The sequence below is a fragment of the Salvia hispanica genome, chromosome 6 (genome assembly GCF_029641045.1).
Source record: "Salvia hispanica isolate PSC_SH4W2 chromosome 6, Shi_PSC_v1, whole genome shotgun sequence".
NCBI lineage: Eukaryota > Viridiplantae > Streptophyta > Magnoliopsida > Lamiales > Lamiaceae > Salvia > Salvia hispanica.
Window position 1 is genome coordinate 32,470,230 of NC_142697.1, and position 27,832 is coordinate 32,498,061.

General features: G+C 39.4%; 2 protein-coding genes and 4 long non-coding RNA genes across 6 annotated transcripts in view; 3 read left to right on the top strand and 3 right to left on the bottom strand.

Moving 5' to 3' along the window:
• Positions 1-1,498: 1,498 nt before the first annotated feature.
• Positions 1,499-27,832, bottom strand: part of LOC125206608 (F-box/LRR-repeat protein At3g62440-like) — a 29,866-nt gene continuing 3,532 nt past the window's right edge. Inside the window, exons 2-5 of the mRNA XM_089061555.1 lie at positions 22,795-22,937; positions 22,492-22,512; positions 1,849-2,698; positions 1,499-1,768 (exon numbers count right to left, since the gene is read on the bottom strand). Coding sequence (XP_088917681.1) covers positions 1,499-1,768; positions 1,849-2,698; positions 22,492-22,512; positions 22,795-22,937 — 1,284 coding nt within the window. The remainder of the gene's footprint in view (positions 1,769-1,848; positions 2,699-22,491; positions 22,513-22,794; positions 22,938-27,832) is intronic.
• LOC125198732 (uncharacterized) lies at positions 5,838-6,616 on the bottom strand. The gene is made up of 2 exons (XR_007172465.2): positions 6,220-6,616; positions 5,838-6,130 (listed from the first exon to the last, which is right to left on the bottom strand). It is a non-coding gene; the product is annotated as an uncharacterized LOC125198732 (long non-coding RNA).
• Positions 6,625-8,052, top strand: LOC148923598 (uncharacterized). The gene is made up of 2 exons (XR_016132948.1): positions 6,625-7,354; positions 7,813-8,052. It is a non-coding gene; the product is annotated as an uncharacterized LOC148923598 (long non-coding RNA).
• Positions 10,496-14,091, top strand: LOC148923599 (uncharacterized). The gene is made up of 2 exons (XM_089060772.1): positions 10,496-11,569; positions 14,020-14,091. Exons 1-2 carry the CDS (start codon positions 10,511-10,513, stop codon positions 14,089-14,091), a joined length of 1,131 nt encoding a protein of 376 aa, XP_088916898.1. The 5' UTR covers positions 10,496-10,510.
• On the bottom strand, positions 15,090-15,860 carry LOC148923600 (uncharacterized). The gene is made up of 2 exons (XR_016132946.1): positions 15,472-15,860; positions 15,090-15,382 (listed from the first exon to the last, which is right to left on the bottom strand). It is a non-coding gene; the product is annotated as an uncharacterized LOC148923600 (long non-coding RNA).
• On the top strand, positions 16,472-17,304 carry LOC148923601 (uncharacterized). Its single transcript, XR_016132947.1, has 2 exons — positions 16,472-16,606; positions 17,065-17,304. It is a non-coding gene; the product is annotated as an uncharacterized LOC148923601 (long non-coding RNA).

The following is a 27,832-nucleotide window of genomic DNA, read 5'->3' on the forward strand; positions in this document are numbered from 1 at the left end:
CGGTAGTGCCCTTGGCTGCTGTCGGAATCCTTGATTGTTCTGCTTTGACCCAGTTCCCACATTCTTGCTTGGACACTCTCTAAAGAAGTGACCATTTCCTCCACAGTTAAAGCACTTAGTAGTGTTCTGCACTCTACAATTCCCGAAATGGTACTTGGAGCACACATTGCATTGTGGTGGCTTGGGTCGGAAGTCGCCCCTCTAATTAGATGAATTTTGTCCTCCCACATACTGATGTAACGCTCCACTTTCTGAACCCTAATTTTCGAACCCTAAAGTGCTTGCATTTATTTCTTTTAATGTCGTGAAGTCCGTTAATTAAATGACAAGTGGAATTGTTATGTGATTTCCTTGAGACATAATTTGAATCGGAGTTATGATTATGGATTTACTGAGTCAACTTCATTGAATATGTGACGTGGCTATTTTTTTGAATAATACATGTGCAGTGAATTTAATTATTTTCGGATAAATGATAATTTATTATGAGAGCTCGAGAATTTTGATAGTAAAATCACAATGTGAATCTAATTAAATCCTTTCCTTGAGGGTTATTTATTGGACTCAATTCTGTGTTGGATCCGATAAATTAAATAAATAAGCCAGATCTAATAAAAGAATAAATTACGGGCTACACAATTTAAATGAAAAAAAATACCGGTGCTTGAAGCCCAAATTAATTTTAATTAAAACCCTATTCCTTGCCTTGGTCACCAAGACTTTCCTTGGTAAAGACTTAAACCTCTCCGTATCTCCAACAATGTCCGCCATTGTATCAAACTTAGGATTTTCGATTGCGCTGTCAATATGGTTCTTCTACATTCAAATATGTTTAGAATATGCTTTCTACTATTTGATATGCTCAGAAGATTCTGGGCATTGACATTATTAGAAGCATGAAGAAAAAGCTGACACTTCACATAAAAAAGATTCTCAGTAAGTTCAGAGTCAATGATTGACGTTGTGTTGATACTGTATTGACATTAAAATCTTGAAATTTTACACTGTGTTGATATTGTATTGAAACTGAGGAGTTTTGAGTTTGTACCATATATAAGTTTGCATTTTATCACTATCCTATTAAATACTTGGACGATACAAATAGCCTATAAACAAAAAATAATTTCTCAAGATAAACCAGGGGCGGATCTACCTTAAGCATAGGTGGGGCATTTGCCTCTCCTCATATTTTTAATTATATATATATATATATTTCATTTTTCATTTATTACTTTAATTTCTCACTAATTATCCCTCCTCAAGTTCTTAAAATTTCTTTGTATATAAAGTTGCCCCCTTCTTTATAATTCATGTTCCGCCCATGAGATAAATTATAATACTAGATATGAGATGAGAAATTACAAGACACAATAAAAAACTATACAAGTGCAAAAGTAGTAGATGCCAACTAAAAATGAGAAAAAGAAAAGATAACAGAAGAAGCACATAAACGCCAATAAGATGAAAATGGATCACGAATATTTTCTAATAGGGAAATCTAAGATGATTGTGTATAATCTTCCTCAAAATATAAGTCATCATAATATAAGTCATCATAGGCTTCGCGATGCTGATAAACTACAACCACATCACAAGGAATCTCTACCTTCAATGATGACTCAAAATACAAAGTTCCGATTGTCAAATAGTTCATTACGCTCTCAAGCACCGTGCTTCTTTTGCTAGATCCATTGATCACCTTGAGACATTTGAGGTTGGGAAATGGAGGTGGACTTTGTTCAATGGAATCACCAACCAATTCAAGAAACTTTCAATTTCAAAGAACCATTAGTATACAAACATTTAAGAATTAAGAAACACTAGTAGTAGAATTAGTAGTGCACGTACCATGAGAGTGTCCAAAGTGAGTGAAACAATGGTAGCATTTCCAAGTTGGTGAAGCAACCTAACACAATTCAGATGATACCATATCGATTTTTTCCATTTAATTCCATGAATGTCTAAATAGACTAACTCCAACATTGGGAGATTCATCTCCGAACATTCGAAAGGTAAACAACCCTTGTACCTAAACGAGGTAAGCAACGGAGCAGAAATCTCTTTGATTCGGATAACAGAATTAGATCCAAAGATTTCAAGAAATCTAAGCTTGGGAGGAGCCTTTAAAACAAGGCCATTCCACAATCTCAGAGAGAGCTTCTCGAGCTCCGGGAGGCCGGCAAAAGGATCCCTCCAGTCATCATAATTGAAGGAAAATTTGACGTCAAGGTAAAGAGTTTTCAAATTTGGTAAAGAAAATCGTGCGGGTACATGAATCCAGGTGTCTTTCTCCCTGAGCTCGAGCTCTTGCAGCGTCGTGGAGGTGAAAAGCGCGGCGGGGAGCCTGAAATGTAGGTGTTTGGACACGTGGAGGCGGAGGGACTGAACGCCGTGATTGATGGCGTAGAGCACGCATTCTTCCACGAGTGCCAAATCTTCCCGGATACAAAGTTGGGTGTCGAGTGAGAGGTGGAAGTCGTGGACAGCGGCTGCAGCGTCGCGGTGAGAGAGGAATTGAGAGACGTGGCGGTGGTAGGAGGCGCCGCCGCGGAGGTGCATGCGGATATTGAGGAGGGAAAGCCAAAGGTGTTTCCATCTCTTGGAGAGAATGCTTGTTTGAATGGCTTCATAAATGTCGATAAAGGAGAGGATGTGTTGAAGAATTTCGTCCGGGAGTGCGCTAATTCTATCTTCCTTCCTTTCTAGAAAAAAAATAGAAGAGAAAGAGAATTTCCAAAACATAATAACTACAGTATAATGTTTATTTATTGATTTTTTACCAATAATCTTGACGTATTTATAATATGGAAGAATACAAAGATCTACACAACATCAAAAATTAATGAAATAAAATTAATATAATTGTAATAATGTTTTTAATTTAGGCAATAAATATTAGAGATCGTATTTGCCCAATAATAAGGATTTCAAGAATCGTACTTCCTCCTTAAGTTGAATCTTTCCTCTGCAAAGTGGTGCTGCACATCTATGTGCTTCGTTCTACCATGAAAGGCCGGGTTTTTCGCCTTTCCAGTAGTAGACTTGTTGTCACAATATATAACTGTAGCTTCATCATCTAATTAAGCACCCTGCCCAATCACTATCGGTATACCCAACCAATTTGAAGTCTGACACTTTACTATACCATATTCCAAATTTTACTGTACTTCCAACATAACGGAGTATACTTCGAGCTGCACCAAGATGCTGCTTGATTGGATTATGCATATATCTCGACACCACACTTACAAGACAAGCAATGTCAGGCCTTGTATGAGTAAAGGTAGTTAAGTTCTCCAACTAGACTCCTGTATATTGTACCATCAGCATGATTAGTGTCATCAACACGCGGTGTTGCTGCAATTTCACATGCTTGCGGAACACGAGCCTGAGCTAGTTGTAGCTGCTGTGGCAGTTGGTAAGGCTGATCATATGGCTGATATCCGAATGACTGGTGCGGGATAGGAGGATACCAGCAAGTCGACTGGTGGGGTTGGTTGTAGTGTTGTGTCAGCGTCTCCAAGTAGGTAAGCGAGGGGTATTGACAATCGACGCTCGAGTAGCACGACGGCGCGGCTGAGAGCATCGGATGCTGGGGCAGGCCGTGGTACGATTGTTAGTATACGGGCTGTCTGTGTTGCACTTCTGGCGGGTCCCAACAGGAAGGTGGGCGCAGCTGCTGGAAGCGGTCCTGGTGTTGTTGTTGTGGCTGCTGATAGGCGGTGGGTCCCAACAAGAATTTAGGTTTGCCGGCGGCAAAGTGTAGGGCGGCGGTGATTGCTGGTAGGGATGAAAAGGTAGCACGGGTGGTGTAACATCCCGAATTTCTGAACCCCAATTTTAGAGCCCTAGAATTTATTATTGATGACGTGGGAGATGTGAATTATTTGATAAATGAATTTATTGCATGAGTTTCTTTGACCGGGAAGTTTGAAAAGTCAAAATTATTGACTATGTGATGTGGCATGTGATTTATTAAATTATGAGGTGAATTATTTGTTTAAAGGTGAGTGAGAATATTAGGGAAAATTTCCATAAATACTAGCCACCCAAATATTGAGATTTTCGAACCCTAGGACTTTTGGAGAAGGAATTCTATTTTTTCGGATTTAATTTAATTCTTGGGATATTTATCCAAATTAAATCCAAACCCCAATTATTCCTTATTTTTATGGAGAAAAATCGAGCCCCTTATATTCCTAGGTGATTTTCGAAAATCACCTATGTTGGGAAGGAAATATTATTTTGCTTGTTTAATTGATTCCTTACTTGATTTCCTTCCATGCCTAGAATTTAAATATTCTACCAAATTTTTCCATACCTCAAGAGATCTTGCCATATCTTATTTTAGTTGATATTAAAAATCCATGCCTTATTTAAAAGGCTACTACACGCCTATTTCCCTTCCTCCAATGGGAGAATTTTTATTCTATTTTTGCTCTGTGATATTTTATTCTACTCCGAAAAATATACCAAAGCAAAATCTTGGCTAATTGGGAGCCACATAATTCGAAAATTTCATGCCTTGATACCCTAGTCTATTTTTGTTAATTCTTCTTCCCTACTTCACAATATTTATTTATTTAATTGTGGAGAATAAGATCTTACCAAATGTTCTATTTATTTACCTAAATATCTTATTGAACTCTATAAATAAGAAGCCAAAAACCTAACCCTAGCCATCACAAATTTTCGCCCCCTACCCATAATTTTCGCCCCCCTCCCTTCTCCACTCTCTCCAAATTTTCTTCTTCTATTCTCCAATATTTTGTCATCTTTTGAAGAAGAATTGAAGTTTGATCCAAGAATTTTGAAGAACCAAGTCTAATGCTTAATTTCTACCGTTCGTTTTTCTCATAAGGTATTTTTATATTCATCTTCTTCGTTTCTACTCGATTCCTCTTCTTTCTAACCGATTAATCGGTATTCTTGAACCCTCATGCATCTTGTTTGAGTGAAAGTGGGATAAAGGGGATATGGAAATATGTATACATATGTGTGGCGTGTGTGTGCGCGTGTCGTGTGTGTGTGTTGTGTTTGTGTGGTGTGTGCTTGATGGCTAAATACCCTTGTGTGCTTGATTGATTAATGATGCTAAAATAGATCGGTGGGAAAAGGGAAAAGCGTTGAGACATGCATGAGTTAGGAGTTTGTATTGAATCTGATTTGTGATATGTGCCTATGTGATTAAAAAGGTGAAACCTCAGTTGCGAAGCCGGATAACAAAGGAAAGAACATACTTGAAACCTAAGCAGTCGAGGTGGGCTTTACTCTTAAACTCTTTTATGTGCAAATTTATGAATGTGGAGAAATAAGGGTGGTTTAACTGTTATGCCATGCCTATGTCTGTTTTGTTGTGATATTGTGCGTCTGATGCCCAGTGTGAGAGTTCGCTCCATTGGGCTATAGGGCTATGGATATGTTAAACGAATTCGGGTCTGAGTACGGGCCGCAAACCCTACCAGGCTGTGTACACGAGGGGATCGGGAGCCGTCCTTGCTAGTCGGCCGGTCTCGTGGGCGAAAAGTGTGGCCACACTTTCGTCGCACCATGGAAAGATTGTGATTGTGATTGTGGAAATTTATGAGAAAAGTGGGGAGTTGTTTGACTGGCCAGTCTATGGAAAATATATTTTGTGATACTTGTAATACCCGCCTCTTAAGTCGCCTTAGCTTACAAATTTTTTTTTTTTTTTTTTTTTTTTTTTTTGTCGTGCTTAGGAACGCATGCCATCCTTTAGATGTTTGTTAATGTTTGATTTAGTTGTTAACCTTGGCTGATATGCCTAACTAAACATTAAGTTGCGAAATACAAATGAGAAGGGAACGACGAACGAATGAAAAATGAAGTCGTGTTTAATTGCGTTGGTAAACAAAATTTAATATTTAAAAGAATACAAGGTCGACGTCATGAATGAGAATATATGTACACACCCCTGAGCTTACTACTTAGCTTACTTGTTGAACTCATGAAACCACAAAAAGGAATTTAAAATACAAAGGAAATGTTCTTTCGGGCCTTCTCTAACCAAGTCCACGTTACACCCCGTCGCGGCCCATTAAGTCAGCCCTTTGGGCCGAGGGCAGCCACATTTGGAGCAGCCTACGCAGCCTACACTTCTCTTCCCCACCTGCAAAATACAAACAAGATATTTAATGCATATGTACAAGAGAATTAAAAGAGCCCCTTTGCAAGAGAAATGGAACAAACTTGTTTTACCCATAATAAATCTAGAGCCTCCCCAAAAATGGCAAGTCAGCCCCTACACTCCTTTCCACTCCCAATGTCTCTCTTATGCACCCTGCAATAATCAGACAAGTTATATGAATGCAAGAGTACTTGTACTCCAGAATAGAAACAAAATAAATTAAATAAAAGTAGGGTGAAGACCATCAGAAAGGATTGACTGCAATAAGAGAACAAAGAGCTAAAGCAGCTCCTTAATTACTCAAGAGTAAACAGCCAACTAAAGTGAACATAAGACAATGAGTTACAGATTTGATTTTCTGCCAATATCCCAACCACATGTAGACTTCTTTTCTCCTATATATTTTCTTACACACACAACACTCAAATCAGCTTCACATCACCCATACACATTAAAGAGAAGAAACCGAGAGAGGGGCGTGAGGAAGAGACGCCGCCGCCTCCCTTCTAATCTAGGGTTGGAATTGGGGTTTTAGTTGAATTGTGAATTGAGAGAGAGAGGCCGATGGTTTTTGGGAGTGTATGTTTGGGCCCTTCTCTCTTAATTGTTTGGGCTTCACTAATTAAACAAAAGTGGGCTAGGATTGTAAATTAAATCTTGGGCTAAGGAAATAGTTAGAGATGGGCTGCCCTTTTATGGAAGTTAATTATTAAGCCTGGACCACCAACTAAAATAAAAGTATAGGCTAAGAATTTAATTAAATCATGGGCTCCCCTATGATGTTGATTAAATAATTAATGGTTCGCTAATTATTTTCACGAAGACGAGCCTAATTTTCCGGACCTTAGCTTAAGTGCTCGGACGATTAATTTTAAGAAATTATAATACGCTAACGATGAATAGACCTCGAGCCTAATTTTTAGTACTTAAATAAATGGCTTAGGAGGTAACACCCTCTAGTAAAGCGAATAAATTCCTCAAATTTAATTAAATCTGCTGATTTAATTAATACTCAAGAATTCTAGAACTCTTCTAGAAAATTTAGAGAAAGAGTAAAATGATCACGCACTTAGGATGCATTCATGTTTAAGCTTAATGGATACCTCAAAAATCTAATTGAGTATCATTTTATTTCCTAAAGGGACGTCTTCGAACGTCATCTAAGACCAAGTTAAGGAATTTCCGGAAGGAGCTTTAGCTTTTGAGGTGAGCATTCTTTCAAACGTGATTTCAGTATGAAAATGTGATTCTTTGCTCAAGTATATTGTCATGCCATGTTTTGTTTTATGATTACCTATCTGCTTGGCTATGCCAATTCAAGTTAAATCGAATTCGGGTCCCAGTAGGGCCGCAAACCCTACTCGGATTAGTGTACACATAAGGGGACCGTGAGCTAACAAAAGGGGTTGGCCGGTCCAGTGACCGTCGTGGAATGTGGCCACATTCCCGGTTCACACAAGGTTCAGATATGGTATATCTATGTTACGTGATTGCGCAATCAAAATTCTTATGAAAGGAAAAGTATTTAGAGACTCGGGCCTTTTAAATAAAAACCCCGTGATCTCTCAACTGTGGCTTGACAATTAAAATCAAAACTGTTTTTGGCAATGTGCTCACTGAGTATATCAAATACTCAGCCCTGCATGTTATTTTCAAATGTGCAGGTTGAACGTGGACGGGCAGGCGATGGTGTTGGGCATGAATCCTCGCATAAGTCAATAGGTAGCCCAGGGTAGTATGTCTCCATACATACTGCCTTGTCTTGGACGTTTCCGCTGTAATAGGATTCTATGTTAGAAGGATTGTGAACCTAGACCGCACTCTGACTTTATGTTGTCCCATTTCACTTTCACCTGCGGGACTTTTGTCCTAGGCTTCTTCTTTTAAATCATGATTATTTTTCATCCCTTGACTCTAAGGTGCTATTGAATCACGTTTAGATGCAGTCACTATCATTAGGAAGTTTGTGGTCGTGACAGAGTGGTATCAGAGCACCGTTCTTTCGCTCTGGACCCAAGAACCTTCTTTCAAGCCTTAGTCTAGAATGATAGCACTAGGCTAGAACATGACTTAAATGGAAAGTTAAAGGACCCAACACCTCGACTCGTCACGTTCAACCGCAGCAATGAGGTAAGAAAGAAGTTCTTACCAGAAAATTTTCAGTTATTTATGAAAGGACTTGATAAAAGGAAAAATGATTTCTTTTAAAGATATTTCAAAAATATTCAAGGATTTCAAGGAAAAGCATGTAAATTCCATTTTTCTACGAACCAGAGAATTTCAAGTTTAAAATGTTAAGCATAAGGATGTCTTACAAATGCTAAAGTATTATTAGTTATGCATGCCTGATTATGTGAAGTATGATGATAGATCGAGGAAGTTTTTAGAAAGTTACGAAATGACTAATGCATGCAAACCTAGAACGCCTAAGGAGGTACATTAGGCTAGAGTAGCTATGAACGAATAGTCGTGAATGACGACTCTTACACCGCTTCCAAGAGCGATGAAATCAACAGAAAGATGCAAGATAGGGCGAACCCCTAACTTGTCTTGAAAATAGAACTTTAAATGCGAACTACGGCGTACTGTGTTACGACCTTTACGTTTAAAAAGAGAAAGAACGTCCAAAATTATGAGGGCCCACGAGTCACTCAAAACGAATGCTAATACGATCTACCCTATCGGAGAAAAACCCTAATAGGTTATCGATGCGACGGCTAGTACTATATATTTCACTATGCATATTACTTCTATACGTTATTTTCTCTTTTCGCGTTTTTGAGAGCCATTCTTTCGTACAGATGGCACGACAGCGCTACACCCATCGTAGGCCGCTCCGAGCTGGCGCGGATTCCGAGGCAGTGATTCGCTACTACCGGTCCTACCGCCGCTGCCATGGGGATACGCTGGCAGAGTTCGTAGCTCACTACGCAAAGTTATGGGAGGAGGCCAACTGTCACGGGGTGAAGCCCTACGAGGGTATCATGAGGCTCGTCGGTCTGTTTCCTGAGGAGTGGCAGAGTTGGATGACGGCCACTGCCGAGTTGTACACGTCGTCCCCGCCTCCCACATATGAGCCTATTGGGGATATGCCCGGTTTTCTTAGCGCAGTCTCCGCAGGGTGCTTCCACTTCGGTGATGGGCCCCCACCAGGGACGCAGGCGCCCGGAAGCGAGGGATTCCGCAGGTTGCCACCCTTGGCCCTCATGCGGGGTGCAGGCGGAGTATTCGGGGAGGGGCAGTCGTCTCGAGCTCCCGCCCACGAGAGGGGCCGAGTAGAGGTTACGCCCGACTCGAGTGATGAGACCGAGTCTATGGGGAGCAGCACGGCGGATGAGGATGACGACGAGAACCCAGAGGAGGAGGGCGTAGACGACGATGAGGTCAGTGAGGAGGACTCCGAGGGAGAGGACTCGGATGAGGAGCCCGAGGAAGTTTTGGAGTGGGGCGAGATGCAGGAGGATGGTTCCGCTGAGGAGGAGCCACAGGTTGGCGGCCTCGCTGATTTGGAGTTGGAGTTCATTCCCCCACCACCAGCCGGACCACCACCAGAGATACCTCCACCCCCAGTGGAGCCCCACCCGGAGACGTTACGGTTGTCCCAGCAACCGATAGATTTGACTTCTTTCAGCGAGCTGTATCATCGCATTTGGCGTATGCGCAGAGAGTTGGCCGCCGGGACCGATATTCCCTTTGCACCAGTGGCAGCCCCGGGGCCATCAGAGCCGGTGGCAGTGCCGGAGCACCCCGAGGAGCCGGTGCCTCCGATCGAGACGTCCCATCAGGGGACTAGTCATGGCGACCCGATGTGGATCAGCAGCGACTCTGAGCAGGACTGATTGAGCAGGCCTCAGGCGTGTTTATCGTAGTAGCTTAGCATCATGTTTTCCCTTTCCATGTATCGAACCTTTTAGGAGCTTTCTTTTTTTCCTTATTGCCCTCACATGTATCAGATTTTAAGTCCTCGCTAGAGGCAATTTTTTTCCTTAACTTATGACATGTGATGTTTCTTGGCTATGTTATTCGATTTTTTGATTTTACTCCTTATGTTCAAAAGAATGGTGCATTTAATGAACCTAATGCTTGCAATCATGACATTCGACGAGTATAAATCCATGTTAACCTTGTTATCCTTAGAACAGAATGCCACCAAGGAGACGTGCCGGACGGCCAAGAAGGAATGGCGAGGTGCCACAAAATGTACCACGAGGAAATAGAGCGGGAAGAGGGATGACCCCACCACCTCCTCCGCCGCCTCCACCTCCACAGGAGCGGCGAGTAGAGGAACTTTTTCTGAGACAAAACCCTCCGGTTTTCAATGGTTTAGGGGACCCAGTTGTGGCTGAAAACTGGATACGCGCCATGGAACGCATCTTCAACTTCCTGCACTGCAACGATCAGGAACGCTTGACTTGTGTGACCTTCCAACTGACAGGATCAGCTGATTTCTGGTGGGAGGCACGAAAGAAAATTTTAACACCGGAACAACTGGCTCAAATGACTTGGGATGAGTTCAAAACTGGAATGTATGACAAGTACATCCCGAAGAGTTACCGTAAGGCTAAGGAAGTGGAATTCTATAATCTGAAACAAGGACGGATGTCCGTTACTGAGTATGATAGAATGTTCTGCGACATGTCTCGCTATGCGCCTGACCAAGTCGATACTGATGAGAAGATGGCTGAGAAGTTTTGTGCCGGTCTGAGGTACGAAATAAAGATGGCCCTGGCAAGCCTTGGAGGGTTGTCGTACCCTGAATCACTGAGTCGAGCCTTGGATATCGAGGCAGCTATGCCCAAAGAGAAGTCAACTGTACTTGTTACCGCAGCACCACCTCAACAACAGCAAAACTTCCGAGAGAAAAGGAGGTGGGATGGAGATCGTGCTCCAAATGAAATTAAGAGGCCACAACTTGCTCTGAAGCCACCGCAGAATGGTGGAAGGCAAACTGCTCCAAATCAGATGATGGAGTACAGACCTAGAGCCCCTCCCTGTGCTAAGTGCTCGAAGAATCATCATGGGGAGTGCAAGGCTGGGACTGATAGGTGCTTCTACTGTGGCAAGGGCGGACATTTCTCCAGAGAATGCCCGGATAGGAACGCTGGAGTCAGAGGGAGACAGAACTACCAAGGGCAGCGTCCACAACTGCGGGCACTTCAAGCTGAGCCGAAAGGAAAAGCGGCCCTACCCCAAGCTCCGCAACACCAGCGGCAGTTACGGCAGAGGCTTCCCACTCAGCCCAGAGCTTTTGCACTGAGACAGAGGCAGCCTAAGACGGAGCCAGGGAACCAAGAGCAGGGCAATCTGGCAGGTATGGGAACTCCCCTCAACATACCTATAGCCATTTTGTTTGATACTGGTGCATCACACTCGTTCATATCAGCACCTTGTGTGGATACCTTAGAACTGCCTACTGACGAAGTAAAACATAAGATGAGGGTGTCCTCACCCGTAGGAGGCCTTATAGACATCACACGAACTTGCTCAAACGTAGAATTCAATATGGGAAACCTTAGGTTAGTGGCTCACAATTTGCATGTGATGTTGATGTGGAGCGTCGACATCATATTGGGAATGGATTGGTTAGCCGAAAACTACGCTACCATTCTTTGTAAGGAAAGGCAGATCTCGCTGCAATACCCAGGAAGGGAACCCACAATCTTCCACGGAATCTCCATGAGGCGACGAAAGTCCATAATTTCTGCACTACAAGCAACCACTATGATAAGGAAAGGATACCCGGCATACCTCGTTTACCTGAATGGAGAAGAGAAAGAGGACCGTAAGATTGAAGATGTAGCAGTGGTACGAGAATTCCCAGATGTCTTCCCAGACGCACTACCTGGATTGCCGCCAGACAGGCAATTAGAATTCACAATTGATCTCGAACCAGGATCGGCCCCAGTATCGAAGGCACCATACAGAATGGCACCTAAAGAGTTAGAAGAACTCAAAATACAGCTACAGGAGTTACTAGACCTAGGCTTCATCCGACCTAGTGTGTCACCATGGGGCGCACCAGTGCTCTTCGTGAAGAAGAAGGACGGAACATTGAGAATGTGTATCGACTACCGAGAGTTGAACAAACTGACGCTCAAAAACAAGTACCCTCTACCAAGGATTGACGACCTGTTTGACCAACTTCGAGGGGCTGGTGTATTCTCGAAAATGGACTTGAGATCAGGTTATCACCAACTGAAAGTCCGACATGACGATGTACCCAAGACAGCATTCCGCACCAGATACGGCCATTACGAATTCACTGTAATGCCATTCGGACTCACAAATGCCCCGGCAGTATTCATGGACTTAATGAACCGCGTGTTCCACCCATACTTGGACAAGTTCGTCCTAGTCTTTATAGACGATGTACTCATCTACTCGAAGAACGAGAAGGAACACGAGGAACATCTGAGAACCACCTTAGAGACGTTGAGAGCCGAGAAGCTCTATGCTAAGTTTAGCAAGTGTGAGTTCTGGCTCAACGAGGTGAATTTCCTCGGACACATAGTAACGGCAGATGGGATCCGAGTGGACCCTGCCAAGGTGGAGGCAGTACAACGTTGGCAGTCACCGACAACACCGAGTGAAATTCGAAGTTTCTTAGGTTTGGCTGGATATTATCGGAGGTTCATCGAAGGATTTTCTAAAATAGCCAGACCAATGACTCAACAGCTCAAGAAAGGAGCTAAGGTCAATTGGACGCCGGAGTGTGAAGCAAGTTTCCAATTATTAAAAGAAAAATTGACCACCGCACCAATCCTAGCCGTGCCAGCGCCAGAAACAGGCTATGTAGTGTACACCGATGCTTCAAAGGTCGGACTTGGATGCGTATTGATGCAAAATGGCAAGGTGATTGCATACGCGTCACGCCAACTTAGGCCACACGAGCTGAATTACGCCACTCATGATCTGGAACTAGCAGCAGTAGTACATGCCTTGAAGATTTGGAGACATCATCTCTACGGAGTTCGATGTGAGATCTTCACGGACCACAAGAGCCTTAAGTACTTCTTTGAGCAGAAAGATTTGAACATGCGACAACGCAGATGGCTCGAATTAGTCAAGGATTATGACTGTGGTATAAATTACCACCCAGGAAAGGCGAATGTAGTGGCAGATGCCTTGAGCAGGAAGACCATTCCCCAAGTGGCCACTTTCCTCACACAGAATGAGGAGCTCATACGAGAATTTTCCAAGATGCGGCTAGAAATAGTGGGAGCACCAGAGACGGTGGAAAGTAGGATCGCCACTCTAAAGATTGAGCCAGACTTAAGAGCCAGAATTGTTGAGGCTCAAAGGAGTGATGAAACATTAGAGAAAATTCGACTTAAAGTGAGGACGGGAAAAGAGGTGAGTTACCGCGAAGAAGCAGATAACGCCCTCACGTTTGAAGGAAGAATATGTGTGCCCAATGACGAGACTCTCAGGAATGAGATCATGAGCGAAGCTCACGAAACACCCTATACTGCCCACCCAGGAGGTACGAAAATGTATCAAGATATGAAGAAGCATTTTTGGTGGGATGGCATGAAGAGGAGCATAGCGTCGTTTGTAGAAAGGTGCCTAGCATGTCAACAAGTGAAGGCTCTACATCAACGACCCTATGGGAAATTGCAACCCCTGGAAATTCCCGAGTGGAAATGGGAGCACATTGCAATGGACTTCGTGACAGGATTGCCAAAGTCACAACGAGGGAATACTGCTATTTGGGTGATTATAGATCGCCTCACCAAAAGCGCCCACTTTGTACCAGTTCGTATCACTTACGGATCGGACAAGCTAGCTCAGATCTATGTGCAAGAGATCATACGGTTACATGGAGTACCGGTGACGATCACATCAGACCGTGACCCAAAATTTACTTCTAGGTTTTGGATAAGCTTGCAGCGAGAGCTAGGCACCAGGTTAAATTTCAGTACGGCATTCCATCCACAGACTGATGGGCAGTCTGAGAGGACAATCCAAATCTTAGAAGATATGTTGAGGGCCGTAGTGCTCGACCGCGGAGGAAAATGGGAGCCAGTATTGCCACTTATAGAGTTTGCGTACAACAACAGCTATCAGGCAACCATAAACATGGCCCCATATGAGGCACTGTATGGGAAGAAGTGTAGATCACCGCTTTATTGGGATGAGGTCGGTGAGAGAAAGACGCTGGGACCGGATTCAGTAGAGGAGATGATAGAGATCGTCCGCCAGATCCGTGAGAGAATCAAGGAAGCTCAAGATAGGCAAAAGTCTTACGCAGATGCTCGCCGAACCGATCTGCAGTTCAAGGCGGGAGACAAAGTTTTTCTGAAAGTATCCCCGTCTAAAGGAATTACGAGATTCGGCGTCAAGGGCAAGCTAAGACCACGTTTCATCGGACCCTATGAAATTTTAGAAGAAGTGGGTCCTGTGGCGTACAGATTGGCACTCCCACCGAGATTTGGGAACGTGCACAATGTTTTTCACGTGTCTCAATTGAGGAAATACGTATTCGACCCAAAACACATAGTCCACCAAGAGGAAATGGTTTTGGAACCAGACTTAAGCTATGAAGAGAAGCCAGAGGCAATCTTGGATAGGAAGGTCAAGGAATTGAGGAACAAATCTATTGTAACGGTGAAAGTTCTATGGAAGCACCATGGTCACAAGGAAGCTACATGGGAATTGGAAGACAAGATGAAAGAAAAGTACCCAGAGCTGTTTGAGTAACATAAGCAAAATTTCGGGACGAAATTTTCGTTAAGGAGGGTAGAATGTAATACCCGCCTCTTAAGTCGCCTTAGCTTACAAATTTTTTTTTTTTTTTTTTTTTTTTTTTTTTTGTCGTGCTTAGGAACGCATGCCATCCTTTAGATGTTTGTTAATGTTTGATTTAGTTGTTAACCTTGGCTGATATGCCTAACTAAACATTAAGTTGCGAAATACAAATGAGAAGGGAACGACGAACGAATGAAAAATGAAGTCGTGTTTAATTGCGTTGGTAAACAAAATTTAATATTTAAAAGAATACAAGGTCGACGTCATGAATGAGAATATATGTACACACCCCTGAGCTTACTACTTAGCTTACTTGTTGAACTCATGAAACCACAAAAAGGAATTTAAAATACAAAGGAAATGTTCTTTCGGGCCTTCTCTAACCAAGTCCACGTTACACCCCGTCGCGGCCCATTAAGTCAGCCCTTTGGGCCGAGGGCAGCCACATTTGGAGCAGCCTACGCAGCCTACACTTCTCTTCCCCACCTGCAAAATACAAACAAGATATTTAATGCATATGTACAAGAGAATTAAAAGAGCCCCTTTGCAAGAGAAATGGAACAAACTTGTTTTACCCATAATAAATCTAGAGCCTCCCCAAAAATGGCAAGTCAGCCCCTACACTCCTTTCCACTCCCAATGTCTCTCTTATGCACCCTGCAATAATCAGACAAGTTATATGAATGCAAGAGTACTTGTACTCCAGAATAGAAACAAAATAAATTAAATAAAAGTAGGGTGAAGACCATCAGAAAGGATTGACTGCAATAAGAGAACAAAGAGCTAAAGCAGCTCCTTAATTACTCAAGAGTAAACAGCCAACTAAAGTGAACATAAGACAATGAGTTACAGATTTGATTTTCTGCCAATATCCCAACCACATGTAGACTTCTTTTCTCCTATATATTTTCTTACACACACAACACTCAAATCAGCTTCACATCACCCATACACATTAAAGAGAAGAAACTGAGAGAGGGGCGTGAGGAAGAGACGCCGCCGCCTCCCTTCTAATCTAGGGTTGGAATTGGGGTTTTAGTTGAATTGTGAATTGAGAGAGAGAGGCCGATGGTTTTTGGGAGTGTATGTTTGGGCCCTTCTCTCTTAATTGTTTGGGCTTCACTAATTAAACAAAAGTGGGCTAGGATTGTAAATTAAATCTTGGGCTAAGGAAATAGTTAGAGATGGGCTGCCCTTTTATGGAAGTTAATTATTAAGCCTGGACCACCAACTAAAATAAAAGTATAGGCTAAGAATTTAATTAAATCATGGGCTCCCCTATGATGTTGATTAAATAATTAATGGTTCGCTAATTATTTTCACGAAGACGAGCCTAATTTTCCGGACCTTAGCTTAAGTGCTCGGACGATTAATTTTAAGAAATTATAATACGCTAACGATGAATAGACCTCGAGCCTAATTTTTAGTACTTAAATAAATGGCTTAGGAGGTAACACCCTCTAGTAAAGCGAATAAATTCCTCAAATTTAATTAAATCTGCTGATTTAATTAATACTCAAGAATTTTAGAACTCTTCTAGAAAATTTAGAGAAAGAGTAAAATGATCACGCACTTAGGATGCATTCATGTTTAAGCTTAATGGATACCTCAAAAATCTAATTGAGTATCATTTTATTTCCTAAAGGGACGTCTTCGAACGTCATCTAAGACCAAGTTAAGGAATTTCCGGAAGGAGCTTTAGCTTTTGAGGTGAGCATTCTTTCAAACGTGATTTCAGTATGAAAATGTGATTCTTTGCTCAAGTATATTGTCATGCCATGTTTTGTTTTATGATTACCTATCTGCTTGGCTATGCCAATTCAAGTTAAATCGAATTCGGGTCCCAGTAGGGCCGCAAACCCTACTCGGACTAGTGTACACATAAGGGGACCGTGAGCTAACAAAAGGGGTTGGCCGGTCCAGTGACCGTCGTGGAATGTGGCCACATTCCCGGTTCACACAAGGTTCAGATATGGTATATCTATGTTACGTGATTGCGCAATCAAAATTCTTATGAAAGGAAAAGTATTTAGAGACTCGGGCCTTTTAAATAAAAACCCCGTGATCTCTCAACTGTGGCTTGACAATTAAAATCAAAACTGTTTTTGGCAATGTGCTCACTGAGTATATCAAATACTCAGCCCTGCATGTTATTTTCAAATGTGCAGGTTGAACGTGGACGGGCAGGCGATGGTGTTGGGCATGAATCCTCGCATAAGTCAATAGGTAGCCCAGGGTAGTATGTCTCCATACATACTGCCTTGTCTTGGACGTTTCCGCTGTAATAGGATTCTATGTTAGAAGGATTGTGAACCTAGACCGCACTCTGACTTTATGTTGTCCCATTTCACTTTCACCTGCGGGACTTTTGTCCTAGGCTTCTTCTTTTAAATCATGATTATTTTTCATCCCTTGACTCTAAGGTGCTATTGAATCACGTTTAGATGCAGTCACTATCATTAGGAAGTTTGTGGTCGTGACAATACTCGTGATATTCTCTTATAACTGCTTAAAACTCGAGTTCATTGGTAAGGGTGGCATAACTTATAAAATGTTTTGGCAACGAGTTCACTGAGTATTTCAAAATACTCAGCCCTGCATGTGTTTTCCTTATGTGCAGGTTGAACGATGACAAGCGGTGGCGGGTGTTGAGCATGATAACTAATTAAGATGGATGTTTTGAACTTCAAGTGTAGTTGTGTCTTCATACATAGCTGCCCTTTTCTCTTGGTCGTTTTCCGCTGAAATTACTTTGAAACACTTATGATTATTTTGGATATTTTGCACTTTCCTTTCGGTTTAGAGGCCTTAGACCTTCTTGTGGTTTTTATCTTGGAAACTATGTCATACTCCTGAGATTTTTTATCGTAATTTATGATACCTTCCTTTTTCTTATTTAAGCTTCTAGGTTAAGTTGTTGTTTTAATGCTCTGATAGTTCCTTTAAATATTTTGTTTAAACTCTTTAAATGAGAACCCTAGCCAATGTTGAATTCTTTAAGTCCGTGTTGGTAGCAGTCGCCGCATTTATTGTACCCTTGGAAGGCGGGCTGTTACAGGTGGAGTGAGGACGTATTGACGATGGGCGTGCTGCTGTTTGTCAAGCTTATCCAACCTCTTGTCAAACTTGTCCAACTTCTTGTTTATGATAACTATTATCCGATATAATAAATAAGACGAAATTATTTCCTCGTAGGAATTCAGGGATGGATGATGAGATCATGATGAAAGCAATAAATGTTAAGGGATAGTTAATCGTTTCCCTTAACAAGATTTTGGCGTCGCGATTATGAACGGCGGAGAGATAAAATGCAGTCGCGGGAGTTTGCCCGTCGATCAAACCATACAGTACAGAATTGAAACAAAAGCATGAAAATAAAATAAAGGGTAATTATATTCAATAATGCTATGTAGCCACATTATGGCACCCACACAAGGGTGTAATAGTATTTAAACACTACTAAAATATTAAAAAAAGCTAAACCTAGTTGTTAGTGCATAAGTATTTTCCAGGATAGCCCTTTCCTTTTAAAACTCTATATTTTGCATTAATGTAGGACTCTTTATTCTTTCAGCTTTTCTTCAAATAGTAGTACAAAATTAATATTCGGATCATATTTTATAAATAAAGGAGATTAATATGACTAAGGAGTAAGGACGATAATTTATATAGTTTGATTTAATGATGATTTATAAATCAAATGATCAGAGTATAAAAGAATGATAAAAGTAATAATGTTAATAATAATAGTGATATTAGCACGTTAAATACTACTACTACTATTATTATTAGATTATATCACACCTTCAAAATCTTATTTATAAAATATCATAGGATTATTATAATTTTATATTTGAATATTTAAGTATGTTATATGAATATAGTTTTGTAAATTAGGATATGCAGTACTCCTACAAATTAATCCCTCGGTTCATTATAAATAGATCACATTTGCTATTTTGGGATGTTCCTTAAAAATAGACTAATTCTATTTTCATCCGTCCTATAAAAATATGAACATTTTCATTTATGGAAAGTTATCTCTATTTATTATTCATATACATTAAGTTATTTACAACTTATATCACCACCATTAAAATACTAACAATAATGGGGTCTCATTATCCACTAATACTACTTAACTGTCATTCTCCTCTCTCTTACTTTATAATTTTATCTTAATTCTCGTGTCATATCATATGACCATATTTTGGGACGGATGGAGTAATTTTTAGGGACGGACTGAGTATTATTTATGATAGAAGGGTATAACATGTTTAAATTGTTTTATGAATATTATAATGTTATTAATCGATAGAATTTTATTTTTTTTCAATTCATATATGAGATATCGATTAATATTTTGTATTGATTCTAAACGTGAGGTATAACTTAAATCTACAGCATACACCAAAAAATTAACTTAAATAATTATTATTAAACACATATGTTTTAAAAATTAAATTTTAATATTAATATTAAAATTAAATAAACAATTAAACAATAAATAATATAAAAACGGTGCAATTTTATGATAACAATAAGTAATTCAATTACTAAATGAGTTTAACTTGATCATAGAAAATGTAAATATTAATATCACACAGGAACTTGGATTATGATAGTTCAGTTTGATATCATAAGATATTATGTATAGTACTCCATATTAGTATTATATATTTATTTATTATATTATGATATTATAATGTACTGCGTCATTGTAAATTATTAATAAAATTTAAAAATAATGCATGTTAAGGCTAAAAGAAATCCCAAATTCACAATTAAATTTAAGATTAATAGAACCATTAGTCGAATTTGAGATAGATTGGATATCTCACTCATCTCAATGAATACAAGACTAATGAAATACCAAATTGCTCAATTAAATATAAAATCAAATTAATAAAATTTAAAAATAATGCATGTTAAGGCTAAAAGAAATCCCAAATTCACAATTAAATTTAAGATCAATAGAACCATTAGTCGAATTTGAGATAGATTGGATATCTCACTCATCTCAATGAATACAAGACTAATGAAATACCAAATTGCTCAATTAAATATAAAATCAAATTATATTTTCAATTATTAAACTGAATATAAGATTACACAATTGAATTGAATTAAATTTAAATTTACAGTCATTCAGTCAAAATTAAGATAAACTGAAACTTCCAGTTATTTAATTAAATTGAATAACAATTGAATGAAATTTACTAGTGCGAACTAAAATACAGACTAAATTACAAACTTATATATGATTAAAGCGGAATATCAACTATCCTATCAAAATAAAATATACTAATACACTAAAAAAATAATAAAAAGTAAAATAGTGTTCATTTTCAATTAAATATGTTAGTGATATTACTTTTAATTGGAAATGTCTTACTATTTTATTATTCGGTTTCCACTGCAATATATAGATTAAGTCACCTTCAAGAACAAATACTATGACTAAAAAGAAATAAAATCTGAGAAAATAATACAAGGAATAATTAATATAAAGCGTGTATAGAAAATAACTGATTTGTTATAGTGAGCTAAGCATATATTTCTGGATGATTTAATGCAAAGGGTAAAATAGTTATGGATATTTTGATACTTTCTAAGTGCATTAAATTTGATTGTAAAATCTGATTATGGCCAGCCATAATGTGGCCATTTAGCCTCACTCAATTATATTTATGGATTGATTGAGAACAATACAATGTCTCCAAAATAGACTAGCCCAACTTATGAACAAGAAAGCAAGAGTAAATGCTTAAATTGGTCCTAAACATATGCTCATTTTATGATTTTAGTCCTACACTTTATCTTATGAATTTTTGCATCCTGGACATTTTAACTCGAATCACAATTGGTCCTACACTAACAATTTCGTCATTTTATTAAACGGTTTTAACCCGATTTTGACAATTTTAAAATGATTTTAAACTGAATGGAACTGTTAAAACTATCAAAATCGGGTTAAAACCGTTTAAAAATTGACAGAATTGTTAGTGTAGGACCAATTGTGATTCGAGTTGAAATGTTCATGATGTAAAAATTCAAAAGATAAAGTGTAGGACCAAAATGATGACCAGTTTTGGCCTTTATTCAAAGAAATATATAGAAAATATAAGATAAATTAATAATAGACAAAATAATAAGATATGGAAGATATTGAGATATGCTCGTAGGGGAGCACTAGTGTGCATCCTTAATTAGAGTGCTAAGATACATTTAATCACGTGCTGCCACGTGTCACGAAAAAATCAATATTATAAAACAAAAGTGCAATTTACATTTCTGAAATTGTACATGCGTTTCCGCAGATTGCATTTTAGCTATAGGCAAATTGTATTTTTTATTGTTAAGTTTTGCATTTTAATATTAATTGTCTACAATGCAAAATAACCTATATATAATGCAAATTAAATAGTCAATATCTAAAAATGCAAAACTCAACAATAAAAAATGCAATCTGCCTATAGCTAAAATGCAATCTACCAAAATTCATCTATAGCTTCTACAAATGTATATTGCTTATACATTTTTCTGTATATAATATTGCATTTTTTGGTGCCACGTAACAGCACGTGATTTGATGTACATTAGCACTTAAAATTAGTTAGCATATTATTATATCCATATACTCGTATCACATTCCATTTTCTAATTTGGATCTAGTATAGATATTAAAAACATGTACGACACAAAAGATACTTAACAAAATATAATCCATCAAGATAAACTAAAATACAAGAGATAGAGATGAGAAATGATAACACACCATAAAAAACTACACGAGTGCAGAAGTAGCACATTAATGCCAACAAGAGGAAAATGGATCAGGAAAATTTTCTCGTTGGGAATCTAAGATTATTGTGTATAATCTTCGTAAAAATATAAGTCATAGGCTTTGGGATGCTTTTGAACTACAGCCACATCACGAGGAATCTCTACCTTCAATGATGACTCAAAATACAAAGTTCCGATTGTCAAATAGTTCATTACGCTTTCAAGCACCGTGCTAATTTCGTTAGATCCTTTTATCACCTTGAGACATTTGAGGTTGGGAAATGGAGGATGCCTTTGTTCAATGGGACCACCAGCCAATTCAAGAACCTTTGAATTTCAAACAACCATTAATTAGAATACAAAAATTTGAGAAACACTAGTAGTAGAATTAGTAGTGCATATAAAAAGATACCATGAGAGTGTTCAAAGTGAGTGAAACAATGGAAGCATTTCCAAGTTGGTGAAGAAACGTAACACACTTCAGATGAAACCGTTTAAATATTTTGAACATAATTCCATGAATGTCTAAATAGACTTCCTCCAACATTGGGAGATTTATCTTGCCACATTGTAAAGGTAAAAAACCCATGTATCTAAACTGAGGTAAGCAATGGCGCAAAAATCTCTTTGATTGGGAAAACAGTATCGGATTCAAGGATTTCAAGAAATCTGAGCTTGGGAGCCCTTAAAACAAGGCCATCCCACAAGGCCAGAGAAAGCTTCTCGAGCTCCGGGAGGCCGGAAAAATCGAAGGGCAAATGGACGTCAAGGTAAAGGGTTTTCAAATTTGGTAGAGAAAACCGTTTTACATGAATCCAGGTGTTTCTCTGCTTGATCTCGAGTTCCCGCAGCGTTGTGGAGGTTGAAAGCGCGGCGGGAAGCCTCAGATTTAGGCAGCTGAGGCGCAGCGAGGCGGAGGGATTGAACGCCGTGAGTGGTTGATGGCATAGAGCACGCATTTGTCCACGAGTGATAAATCTTCAGAGACCCAACGCTCGGTGTCGAGTTAGAGATGGAAGTCGTGAAGAGGGGCTGCAGTGTTGCGGTGAGAGAGGAATTGGGAGACGAAGCGAGGGACGCGGTGGCGGGAGACAGCGCCGTGAAGGTTCAACCGGATATTGTGGAGGGAAGGCCGGAGGTGTTTCCATCTCTTGGAGAGAATGGAGGCTCGAACGGCTTCAGCTGTGTCGATTAAGGAGAGGATGTGTAGAAGAATATCATCTGGTTGTTCGCTAATTCTATCTTCCTTCTTCCTCTTTGCGAAAAACATAGGAGACAAAGAGAATTTACGAAACAGGATGATTATATTTTTTGTTTACTGATTGTTTACCAATTATCTTGACGTATTTATTAATACGGAAGAATACAAAGATATACACACAATAACCAATATTAATAAAATATAATTATTATAATTGCAATATTGTTTTTAATTTAGTTACCAAATAATTAGAGATCCTGATATGACAATCATATTTGCTAATAATAAGGATTTCATGAAACATACTTCCACCATAGACTATCAAAAGATCGAGTGTTTTCTATCCTTCTTGAAATTAGCTACATGAAATTATCCTGCTTCAATAATGTATATATACTGTGTCCTAGGTCTCCAAGTATGAATAGAATTTAAAATTCCCAAAAATATAGCAAACTTTGAATTTTCTGCAAGTTTGACCCGGCCCGGGTAGGTTTTGTGATGACCTTATATGGTCTGGGTAGTGGTTCTGGAGGAGGACAGATTTTTCACCCGGTCCGAGTAGGTTTTAGCTTGAGCCACCTAACCTGGGTAGGTTTTTCAAATAGCGTGCATTCTTCGCAAAACCGGGCATAACATTCTCTATAAAATTAAGACGTGGAAGATACCAACATGAACCTTTTTCAAAAATGAAGAGAATGGTATCCTTTAGAGTCTAATCAGGAGTCTGATTTTATATCTTTTTCTTTTCAAAACTGTAAAAACCCAAGTTTTTGAACTACTTTTAAGCTATGAATCTTAAGTTGCAAATTTTTCTTTATTATTATTTATATGACTTGGAAAATGACATAAAGAAATTTCGTATATTAGTTGTTAGAAAAATCGAAATTTGTAAATAAAGAGTTTTTCTTGGAATCCTTTAGTGTGATTTATAGAAATAGAAGCGTTGTGACGAAGTTTGACGTGAGGAAAATAATAAACGACAAAAACATAAATCCTAAACTGGGAATTAAAAGGTTCGAATACATAAATTGAACCAATGAAAGTTGAATATTTCATTATAAAAATATTAATCTATTACGAGATTACAAGTTAAGAGACATGCAATTTTCAGGCAGCTTGTTCGACGACCACACATGACTCCGATAGACCTCGATGCATCTTTAATATGTATGCAGCCTAAAAATAAATAAACTAAGTACTTTGATGAATCATAAGCTAAGTGTAGCATTGATTAGTCAAATTGTAAAAATAGTACACGTTGTAACTCATCCATGAACACTTGTATATATGAAACCTCCATCTCCATTTATACCTCTTTCACCAAACAATAAAACATGGAGATATAACTCAATACCGAGATTTCAAGTGAAACAAGAAGCAACACCAAGAAGGTCAACTCTAAAGTCTTTCTTTTCTTTTGACACTTTGAATATGCATCAACAAATCCAGAATGAACTAAAATCAATGAAATTTTGATAGCTTTCTCCAATATGGAACAATATTCATGAAATTTAAGCACATAATTAGAATCCTTTTCGAGGGGAGCATTTTGCCGTATTCTGGCCCCCTCTCCGGCGAACTTCTGGCGATGGTAAGGGCAGTTTTAAAAACACTTAAAATCAAAGAGACCTAAATCTAAGAGCACTCCCAATGGGGGTGGCGAAAATCCGGCGAAAAATCGCCGAACATCGCCGGATTATCGCCGGCCGTTGTGGTGAAATCGGCGATAATTCGGCGATAATCTTACCGTTATTTCGCCAAGCGGCGTTTTTTCGCCGGATTATCGCCGAGCGATCGCCGGCCACCGTGGGCGACGCTCGGCGATAAATCGGCGATATTTAAATTTTTTTTTTTTTTTCGGCCCAACGGCTATTTTTACATCCCACCCCTATAAATATTTCCTCCACTTCCTCCATTCATCACCCACAATCTTCATTCTCTCCATTTTCAATCTCTTCTCCCAATCTTCAATCTTCATCAATCTTCCAAAAATTATGAGCTTTTGGAAGAAAAATTCCCGCTCGGGTAAGGGTAAGGGTAAGGGGAAAGAGTCGAGTTCACAAATTCCCAACACGGATGAAGCAAACGAGCAGTGGATGCACTCGTTGTTGGCGATGGGTTCTCCTCCCGGCCAACTTCCATACGCGGGTCCGTCTCCTTTGCAGACTCCTCCGGCGCGGAGACTTTCTCCGTACTTCAACTCTGCCGGCAGAATGCCCTCTCCAGCCGACGATGTGTATCGGCCCCAGTTCGACACCCCCGGATCAACCCCAGGCGACCAAGAATCTCAGGCCGCGACACTGAGCGCGGAGGACTTCGAGGTGGAAGAAACGCCCACCGAGCCGCCTTCTAGGAGCGGGAGGGGGAAGGCGCCGGCGTCGTCGGCTGCGACTGATACGGGTTCCGATGAGAGGCCGAAGCGGGTAAGGACTACTTACACTCACTCTGCAAGAGTCCGAGCTGATAGCCACCTGCTGGGCGGACACGTCACAGAACGCGGAGCGCAGCAACTACCAGACTGAGATCATATTCTGGGAGCGGGTTGCCGCGAAGTACAGGAGCCACAAGACTGCCTCAATGAAGGACCATGGCAGCGAGGCGATCTGTCGGCATTGGGAGCGCCTCATGAGGGACTGCGGCCACTTCAACGGTATTTATTCTAACTTGTTGGCGAACATGCCCAGTGGCCAGAACGAGCATATGGTCCGAGATGAGGCCATGCAGAGGTATTGTGGTCAGTACTTGTCGAAGGGGTTCAAGTATTGGAACATCTACGATAAGCTGAAGGATCTCCCCAAATTCCGGACGGGGATGCACGTCGCGCTGCACGGGAAATCGGTGCGCTCGCGACTTAGCGTTTCGGAGAGCGAGGGGAGCGCGACCCACATCGACTTGAGTGGGGATGGTCCGCACGAGCGCCCGGGAGCCAAGAAGGCGAAGGGGAGGCGGAAGGGGAAGGGCACAACGTCGGAAGTCGAGTCGGAACCCCACATCGACTTAGAAAAAGCCACTTATTCGAGCAATGTCGCCAATCTGACGCAGATGTACACGTTGTACTTCACCGGCGGCGGGACCCCTGAAGAAAAGGCGGCCCTCTGGAAATGCATCCAAAGCCTGCAGATTACGATGGGCCTCGATCCCGACGCCCCTCCGGCCCCTCCGTCTTAGTTTTTTTTTTTAAAAATCTTTGTTTATTTGCGTTTTTTATTTGTAGTTTTTTTTTTCTCGTTGTATTATATTTTCCAATGATTAATACAACGATGAATTGTTCATTATTAGTCTATTTATTAAATACATTTGTAGGGAAAATTAAATAATATAAAAAATAATGATGTAAAAATGAAATGTTGAGTTAGGGAGAAATAAGGGAGAAATAAGGGAGAAACCAATGTAGCAGTTGGCTAAAAACTGGGGATAAAATGTGATGCTGATGTGGCGCTGATGTGGCAGGAGTTAGGGAGAAATAAGGGAGAAATAAGGGAGTGCCATTGGGAGTGCTCTAAAAGTAGTTAAGTCTATTACGTAAGTTTTTAATCAATGAGTGTGAAGAAAACGAAAATGGAAAGAAAGGAGAATACAAAGAGAAAACCTTACCTTGCCGGAGATGCCGACGACGACGTCGAGCACTGGGTAGGATGACGGTGTCGTGACCGTCTCATGCAGCAGTGACTACCACACAGAAAGTGGCGGTAGGCTGAGGGAATGAGAGGATTTATAAATTTTATTGTAAGTTAAAGTTGAATGCTAATTTAATTTGGGCTTGTTTAAATAAATTAAGTTAATGATCCCAAATAAGTCTAACCTATTAGTCAAGGGAGTGTTATATTGCTAACTCAATACCTAATTGCTAACTACAATTAAATAATAGCCATTAGATATTCAAATTAAGGGCCTAGATCATCAACCAAGAAATATCAATACGATCAACAAAATACGTCAATAAAGCCATATGATTAATTCCATAAAATATCAATAGGGGTATTAATGTCAATTAACTACATGTTTAGTTATAAATAACTTTTAAAAGAAATTCCAAAACTTTAAATTCATATAACATATATCAAATTAAAGATAATTTTATAAGGATTCCAACGATATCATATATGCATATGTTCCGACGACAAAATTTGAAAATAAATTCAAAAAATTTTCAATTTTTTCGTAAAGCAGAAATGTCAACATACTATATAATATATGTCAATATAATACATGTAGAATGTCAATATAAGCAATGGGTTAACATTCTTAAAGCATCGTGTTGACATTCTCAAAGCATTGTGTTGATATTTCCGAAACACTATATTGACATTTTCATCTAAAACCCTAATTTGGCATTTTTTTTTAATCTTTTTTTATTTTATTAATAAAAACGAAAATTACACATGGCAAATTGTAGTTAGCAATTAAATGATGAGTTAGCAATTAATAAAATTAAAAAAGATAAAAAAAAACGTCAAATTAGGGTTTTAAATGAAAATATCAATATAGTGTTTCGGAAATATCAACACAATGCTTTGAGATTGTCAACACGATGCTTTAAGAATGTTAACTCATTGCTTATATTGACATTCTACATGTATTATATTGACATATTTTATATAGTATGTTGACATTTCTGCTTTACGAAAAAATTGAAAATTTTTGAATTCTTTTTCAAATTTTGACGTCGGAACATATGCATATATGATATCGTTGGAATCCTTGTAAAATTATCTTTAATTTGATATATGTTATATGAATTTAAAGTTTTGAGATTTCTTTTAAAAGTTAGTTATAACTAAACATGTAGTTAATTTACATTAATACCCCTATTGATATTTTATGGAATTAATCCTATGACTTTATTGACGTTTTTTGTTGATCGTATTGATATTTCTTGGTTGTTGATCTAGGCCCTTAATTTGAATATCTAATGGCTATTATTTAGTTGTAGTTAGCAATTAGGTATT

Bases quoted from the DNA above. Each gene is read 5' to 3' on its own strand.
- LOC148923599 (XM_089060772.1), top strand. From the start codon at position 10,511: ATGGAACGCATCTTCAACTTCCTGCACTGCAACGATCAGGAACGCTTG. The intron at 11,570-14,019 runs GTAAAACATAAG...ATTTACTTCTAG, and splicing joins TAGAACTGCCTACTGACGAA to GTTTTGGATAAGCTTGCAGC.